Raw genomic sequence first — 8176 nt, 5'->3', positions numbered from 1 at the left:
CTGGTTTCTGCTGCGCGGGCGGCGATGGTCGGTTTCCGTATCCAATAACGAGGCGAGAAAGGAAGCGAGAGCGGGAACTCCCTGCGCTTTGGAAGCGGTTGTGGATGTAGCTGCTCCTCTTCCTCCTTGCTAATAGGTGCCTTAGCTGCGATGGGGAAACCAAGGGTGGCTTAACGTCGCCTGCCCACTGATTTGTGGCTAAGGGCACATTGGCTTCACGTGGCTGCGCGGCAGAAACTCTGCGGCATAGGAGGGAATTCTGGACAGGTCGCCTCTAGTTGGGTGTGGGGAAGATATAAACGAGGGTTTCGATTGCTGCTTTGCATGTAGTTTGCCTTGCGCCTGTGGTGCTTGGCGCATTCCCGGTCGTCGCGCCTGCCCTGTGCAACGCCCTCCCATCAGATGTCAAGGAAATAAACATCTGTCTGAATTTTGGAAGGCATCTGAAGGTGGCCCTGTACCAGGGAGGTTTTTCATGTTTGAGGGTTTTTGTTGTGTTTGAATACTTTGTTGGAAGCCGCCTAAAGTGGCTGAGGCAACCCAGTCAGATGGTTGGATAATAAAATGGATAATAAAATATTGTTACTGGACCCCCCACCCGTCTCCATATTCAAGATTTCCATTGTCTCTTTGCTTCAAAAACATTAAGTGGGGAGGGGGGCTTATGAGAGGCCCAGCTAAATTTAAATTCACTTATTAGACTTATTGGGATAGGTGTGGTTAAAATTTCATGGAGAACAAATAGAATGCATGCCTTGACATAAAGAGGTCTGTTTTCCTAGTAAACATTTAATCAAAAATTGACTTTGCATATTGATTTGGAAGGGGCTGGAGGATGTAACTAGAGCTTCCTATGCAGTCCCCTGTTGTGGGCATATTCTGCTGCTGTACTTCAGATACCCATTTTCTTTTATTAAACTCTTTTTGTTCTGGCTTTCCATTTGTAATGGCGTCCTCAAAGGTAGACTCGCCCCTCTTTCTATGGTTGCACTTTGGTTCCTTCTACATATTTTTTTATTTTGGCACTCTGCTACCTAGTTTGCTTATAGACATTGTGGTGTAATGGTTAGAATGTTGGATTAGCACCTGGGAGTTCAAATCCTCACTCAGCAAAGAAGTTCACAGCCTAACCTGTCTGCCAGCATTGTTATAGGGATTAAATGAGGAGGGGAAGAACCATGTACGCCACTTTGAACTCCTTGGAGAAAAAAGTGGGATATTCAAAAAATAAATAATTGTATTTGATGAAATAATAATAATAATAATTAATAATAATAATAATAATAATAATTTATACCCCGCCCATCTGGCTGAGTTTCCCCAGCCACTTTGGGCGGCTCCCGATCGAGTCTTAAAAACAATACAGCATTAAATATTAAAAACTTCCCTAAACGGTATATAATATAATACTGTATGTGACACTTTCTTGTGCAGTGGCGTCTGAAGAGTGAGATGCTATAAGATAAAGGTATGGTAGATAGCAATCCTATCATCAGATCTGTAAAATAGTAATAGCTACCACAGCAGAGATGTGGAACCTGTGGACCTTCAGTTGATGCTGGACTACAACTCAAATCTTCCCTATTCCAATGGCCTAGCTGGCTGGGAACCTTGCAAAGTACTTAAAATGAGGTTATTATCATGAACAAAATAGGTAGTAGTCTATTAGAATCGATTTGAGCATAATTAAAGAAGCCTGTCAACTGAAAAAGTAACACCTGCTGTTGCGTAGTAGGGGAATCTAATTACCTTGGAGCCTTGAAGCGGAAAGATAATCTTTTAAATACTCATTTCATTTTTTGTCTGACTGTAGGGTCTGTTCTCAAGAACAGTTGCGCAAAATGCTGCCAGATGCTGCGACATATCACTTTCCTTGGGAAATCAACTCTGCATTGATCCCAGAAGGGAAGACCCTGAGAACCTTTGGCAGGTCAGTGTAATTCCTTTCGACCTTAAGATTTCTGTTTCTTTTGGTCATCCTATCTAACATTACTACTGCTACTCTTTTTGTCTCTTCTTTTCCTTCTGATTCCTTCCTTTAGATTCCATAAAAGAACCTAATTCATAAATAACCAAATGCCACATGTAAGAGAAAGCATAAACGAGTTTGATTTCTTCCCCCCTACCCTGCACATCTGTGAAAAAAACTTGTTTTGTTTCCTGTCTCCCGTTTACTATATCTGTAACGATTAAGCCCAACCTTGAGATCAGCAAGATAGAGCGGGTTATGACTGTGTGGAAGTGCCCCTCTCTTGGTGAGGAAGGCCTATGCTGGTGTTGGGGTGTGGTGGTTGTGGGGAGGCATCTCCAATCCAGGCCACTGCTAGCTCTACTGGTGGTGGGAGCTAGTGGTAGTCAATAAAATGCAGTAGTTTTGGGGACTTAGATGTGTGAGATGCTGGCTTCCTTGGATTTACTGGAGCAGGTGTGGGGAGTGGAGCTCTTTAAAAAAGACAACCCAAAAGAGGCACATCTGCTCCCCACACCTCCTGCCCTAGATGGTACAAACTGGCAGGGATTGGGAAGTGACAGATCATTATTGTTATCATGTTATTGTTGTAAACCGCCTTGAGATTTATTTTTAAATGAAAAGTGGTATAGAAATGATTTTAAATAAAATGAATCACCTACCACTTCACTCTTCACCCCTTCCTACTTAGGACTGGACTCTCATCTGTTGCATAGTGTCCTTGTTAGTTTATTAATCCATGTGTTGCACCACCATTAGATGTTGCAAAGTATTTGTTGTTGTTGTTTTAGTAACATCGTTTTTATTCATCTTCACTTTTAAACTTTTTAACATGGTTGCATTGTTTACACTGGAGGATATGATGCGCAGCAATGATATAAAATTTAAAATAAAACAACGATAAACACTCAGATAAACATTTCTGAATAGATTAACAAAGTTATGTCAAAGTATATATGCCAAAATTATTACAATTATTACAGATATGAAATTATGTCTAGCAACATTTATTGCTTTTTTGACCCTTAGTAAGAGGTATTTTGTATCAATAACAATTATAATTTATAGGAAGGGGGAGGGGAAAAATTAAAATGTGTACTTCATGCATGCTAGGCTCTACTGTAATCTATAGGTACTGTTCCGCCGTATGCCTCATTATTTGTGTAATCCATAACGTCATATGTAAAATATTCATTTTTATTTTTCTGGCACAGAGATGAATATGTGAGTTAAAAGAAAGAAACATTAGGCTAACATTGAGTTAATTATCCTAAATGTCATATTGTATGTGTTTTGAGCTCAGGCACTCATTCAGTATAGCATTATTAGACATGCTTAGCTGAGGAAAAAAACTTTGAAATCAGTTATTTATTTTCAGTTAACTGGGTGGTGTTCAAAGAAGTTTTACTTAGAGTCAACCCACTGAAATTAATAAGCACAACTAAATTATATTCATTGATTTAAATGGGTCTCTGAGTAAAACCTAGCTGAACACTACCCAATGTCTTTAGCATTGGGAAGCAGATATAGGTAGATCTAATTTCTCTATATTTAAATACATTATTTGATTATTTAATTTCTGTACTACTTAATGTATTAAAAATATCTCTAAGCAGTGTACAAAAAACTGAAGTAACAACGGACAACTTGAAACAAAATCATTCTGCACATGATTTCCACATGCTTTATTATCAACATTATTTGAGACCCAAGGTTTTGTTTTTCAGGCTACACTCCTATGATGTGGTCTGCTCCCAAGCCATCTTAACAGCTCAGCACGCTTCAGTTCAGCACTGTATCCAAGTTTGTACCACGTTTGTGGAACCATTCCAAGCCCAGCTTGGGGCTCTGTATATTGTACTGGGGGAAACCGAACATAAAGAGGGTAAGAACACCTGTATTTTTTTCTATCCGTGAAACCAGGAATAGTCTAGATGCTGGCCTGGTGGACCAACCTTTATCTCCTCCACCCCAGTGAGCCAACTTTGACAGGTGGGCAGGACCACCCGCCTGCTAGTCATCAGGCATTATATTGATGATGGGTGAGTTGTCCCAGCCACTTGCCAAAAGTTGGCCCACCAGGGGCGGGAGGAGATCCTGCACAAAGCAGTATTGAACTCCCCACACAGCAGTTAATACGCGGGGAGTTCAATCCTGCTTTGTGCAGCTGCTTCTCTACCTGGCCCACACCTGTAGTCACATATGGCATCAAGTGAGGGGCAGGTAGGTGTGGTTTCAGGGAAATGGCCTTGCATGTTTGGCCCATGGGCTGGAGGTTCCTCACCCTTGGTCTAGAAGGTAAAATAAGTAGTCATAAGTAGTGATGCAATCCTTTTGCATGAAAGGAAAATGACATTAGCACTGATTTAAGTTAGTACCTAATCACTCCTGTTGGTGTTTCCTTTTCATTCTCTGGAACTGTCACAGGGATAGCACTTGTTTTCTAATCATGCTAGCCCTCTGCTGCAAGCCAACTTGTTCGTTGCAGCCTGGCTTCTTGTAATTTTATGCAAAGGTGGCAACGTTTATTCCTGGACTCTCTTAGCATATGGAAAACACCTTTGACCTGATTGTATAACACAGAAACTTTAAGCTGCTTGTGTACCCTTATTAAAAGTTGCATTGCCTAACCATGAGACTTGAAATGTTGATTTATGCTACAGTGGTAGTGAATATTGTGTGGGAGGCATTAGGGCTAGTGCACGTACGTTTAAGCCTCTGGGTGGGGAGGAAAGAAGAACCATGTCCTTATATTCAACTACACTGAGGACACAATTCAATGCATTTTTCGAAGTGCATTTGGGGGTGTTCATGCAGTACTGATTGCTTACATCTGTCAAGAATTTGATGGCCGTATGCAGTGGTGGCCTCCCTAAGAACATAAAAGGAGGCTGCTGGATTAGGCCAATGGCTCATCTAGTCCAGCATCCTGTTCTCACAATGGTTCTCCAGATGTTACTGGACTACAGCTCCCACCAGCTATGAGCATTGTCCATGTTGGGTGGGACTGATAGGAGTCCAACAACATCTGGGGGCACCATCTTGGCTAACATCCATGTATGTCTGTGGTACTACTGTTGTCAGTCTAGCTAGCTTTCCTAAACGGTCTCAGTCCAGTATACCTGAAGGAGCGTCTCCACCCCCATCGTTCTGCCCGAACACTGAGGTCCAGTGCCGAGGGCCTTCTGGCGGTTCCCTCGCTGCGAGAAGCCAAGTTACAGGGAACCAGGCAGAGGGCCTTCTTGGTAGTGGCACCCGCCCTGTGGAATGCCCTCCCACCAGATGTCAAAGAGAAAAACAACTACCAGACTTTTAGAAGACATATGAAGCTTCCCTGTTTAGGGAAGCTTTTAATGTTTAATATTCCATTGGAAGCCGCCCAGAGTGTCTGGAGAAACCCAGCCAGATGGGCAGGGTACAAATAATAATTTATTACAGTGGTACCTCGCAAGACGAATGCCTAGCAAGACGAAAAACTCGCAAGACGAAATACTTTTTTGTTTTTTGAGTTGCTTCGCAAGACGAATTTCCCTATGGGCTTGCTTTGCAAGACAAAAACGTCTTGCGCCTTTTTCTTAAAACCGTCAATGAATTCCTATGGGAAACCGTCAATGCATTTCCTATAGGCAACCGTGCTTCGCAAGACGAAAAATTCACAAGACGAAAAAACTTGCAGAATGAATTAATTTCGTCTTGCGAGGCACCACTGTATTATTATTATTATTATTATTATTATTATTATTACTACAGTATGGCATTATCTCAAGGAAATGGGTTGTTGTGGGCTGTTGTTGGCATCCGTCTGTCTTGGGATACAATGGAAGAGTACACTTTTTGGGGGTGAAATCAAACAGTGCCTGCTGTGACTTTAGAGACTGATATGGGAGAGACATGTTTTGTTGCAGCAGGGGCAGATGAAGGCGTCCAGTTGTGCTGATGCAGGTGTACCATGGCGTCTCTTCTTTCTGCGCTCCTCCCAGCAGACATTCCTCTTCTGATCACTGCTGCAGATACACAAGCTAGCTTGATTGTCTCCAGGCGCTGTAGTCATTTGCAAGGGATTCCCACACGATGGGGTTAATGTTGCCAGCCGTCATGCTACACTTGCCAACATCTTTGTAACACAGAGTTGGTCTGCCAACGGGCCTGGTGTCTGAAGCCAGCTCCCTATGGAGAACATTATTGGGATCCTGCCATCTTCCATTCTGTTGATATGATCAGCATAGACGTTGCTGAGACAGAGGTGCAAACATGCTGGGAATGTGGGGTTGGAAGAGCACATGTTTGTTTGAGACTCTGCCCTGCCATGTGATGTCTTCTTCTTCACAGAAAAGCATTGCTGAGGGGGCAGATTATAGAGCAGAATTATGGGGCAGGAGGATGCAGCCTCCCCTCATTTGGTGCTTTGCCCTTGCAAAACCACAAACGCACAAATTTCAGATTCTTTTACAAACATACTTTTGGAACTTAGCTGGGATAATAGTGGCTATGGGGATGGAAGAAGGAAGGTGAAAAGGGTGGGCAGGGGAACAGTTAGACACTCTTCCTGCAAATGGCTTATTCCCAATATCGTTTTCCTGTGTAAAAGCAGTAGCTGGGAGCTGAGATAAGCAATTAGCTAGCAAAACGACGTTCCAACAAGAGTGCTTGGAAAATATTATATTCCTGCAAGAGAAGGATTGCCTTCAGGGAGGACTTTTGAATTCTCTTCAGCAAAGGGATAACTACTTTATACATTTTGTGTCTGGGAGAGCTCCTGCTATAGTGTGGGTATTCCTTGGCACCCAAATACCAGCATTTCTTCGGCGCCAGTTGTATATTTTAGGAGACCTTGACGCCTGGCACCAATTAGCCTGTTAGCTGACATGATCTGCAGATGGATCGTTTGGGATCCTAAATAATTAAGTAGCTTTCTGGGTGAAATGTCAAATGTGACTAGATGACAACACCTTATTGTACCAAGTAATAATTATGATAATCACTCATAATTCGAGCACTTCTTAGTTGCACACTGAGATATAGGAGACATGTGACTTATTATTAGGTTTTCTGAAATCTACTGTGCCTTTGTACTTGTGGGTATTCGAACTCAGTTTACAAACAAGTAGGTACTCTGGAATTAATCCGAATCGGTTGATTGGGGGGGGGGGGGAATTGAACAGAGAAAAGTCACTGTTTGGAATATTACATGTGAAGCTGAATTTCAAATCAGAAATGGCTTCTAGGACTTGACTGCTCTGAATCCCATGACCTATAAAATAGACATACGGTTACCCTCCATCTCTTTCCACTTCAGTGATTTCTAGCCAACTATTTCCCATATGTCATATTTAGCAAAGCACAGTGAAAATGTGACCTGCTTAATTTCAGTTTTCAGCAGGACCTGTTTTAAATATGACCTTATAGTCCACTTCTAGATTTTTGCACCAGCCTATCGTCGTGTGCTGGTGTAAAGTTGCAGTAGCATTCTGCATTATAAGCATTTGTCAGCATACTGCAGTTGCAAGACTGCATTATTGACCATGACAGAGCTTACAAAGATTCTTTAAAAAAATTGCCACATTTCTGACGACTTTAATTTTTATATTTACAGGTAATGAGATGGTGATAAAGGCCCGTGTGTTTACATGTGTGGAAGGAATAAACCTTCAGTTGCTGGAGAAGGCCATAACAGAACAGAGAAAATATTTCCAGGAGAGAGAGAAGCAGCTGGAAGGAAATGCCTCCTAGTGCTCTCTGCATTAGGAGAGGACTTATTACTGAACATAATCAGTGCTATACTGAATAGGGCCAGCTTATCATTTTCCTTCACTCCAGTACCATTTTGAAATGCTGTCTTAAAATTGTACTGCCTGCTATTGCCTTAAGATGACCGCCCCAAAAAAATTATTTTTAATGTTCAGCGGGAGAAGGTATGCCGCCGGTGTTCTAGAACTGCTTCACATATTACGCTAGGATATGCAGAAGTTGCCACAGTGTTTTGAAAGCCATTTAAACAATGCAAAATGCAAAAGGTTAATACATGCATACTAGTTTGGAAGCAGTATTTTGAAATAATGAAAACAGCCATTAAGTTTACAGTAGCTGGATTTTAAATACTCTTTGGTTTTTTGTTTAATAATAAAATTTAAAGTTAATAGTGTTTAAATGCCCATTCTTCTTTTGCTTTTGTGACAGGGCCACAAAGCAGCCTTGATTATGTTAAGT

General features: G+C 41.8%; 1 protein-coding gene across 4 annotated transcripts; it reads left to right on the top strand.

Annotated features, from left to right (window-relative positions):
- Positions 1–44: 44 nt before the first annotated feature.
- On the top strand, positions 45–8111 carry TEN1 (TEN1 subunit of CST complex). 4 transcript variants are annotated; one of them, XM_083429984.1, is made up of 4 exons: positions 45–136; positions 1814–1930; positions 3697–3854; positions 7563–8111. In XM_083429984.1, exons 2-4 carry the CDS (start codon positions 1842–1844, stop codon positions 7697–7699), a joined length of 384 nt encoding a protein of 127 aa, XP_083286110.1. In that variant the 5' UTR covers positions 45–136; positions 1814–1841; the 3' UTR covers positions 7700–8111. The 4 variants fall into 4 exon arrangements, with proteins under 4 accessions (XP_083286110.1, XP_083286109.1, XP_083286111.1 ...); XM_083429983.1 differs by lacking the exon at positions 45–136 and adding an exon at positions 143–326; XM_083429985.1 differs by lacking the exon at positions 45–136 and adding an exon at positions 352–466 and having other exon boundaries at positions 1816–1930.
- The last annotated feature ends 65 nt before the right edge of the window (positions 8112–8176 follow it).

Source organism: Podarcis tiliguerta (assembly GCF_965153285.1).
Source record: "Podarcis tiliguerta genome assembly, chromosome: 2".
NCBI classification, from domain to species: Eukaryota; Metazoa; Chordata; class Lepidosauria; order Squamata; family Lacertidae; genus Podarcis; species Podarcis tiliguerta.
Note: the sequence above shows the minus strand (reverse complement) of the source record. Positions and strands in the feature narration are given on the sequence as shown.

What these genes read in the sequence shown, in the direction of transcription:
- TEN1 (XM_083429982.1), top strand. Translation starts at nt 1,556, where the DNA reads ATGCTGGACTACAACTCAAATCTTCCCTATTCCAATGGCCTAGCTGGC. An exon ending in TGCAAAGTACTTAAAATGAG is followed by an intron (nt 1,633 to 1,813) that starts GTTATTATCATG and finishes GTCTGACTGTAG; the next exon opens with GGTCTGTTCTCAAGAACAGT. An exon ending in ACCCTGAGAACCTTTGGCAG is followed by an intron (nt 1,931 to 3,696) that starts GTCAGTGTAATT and finishes TTTGTTTTTCAG; the next exon opens with GCTACACTCCTATGATGTGG.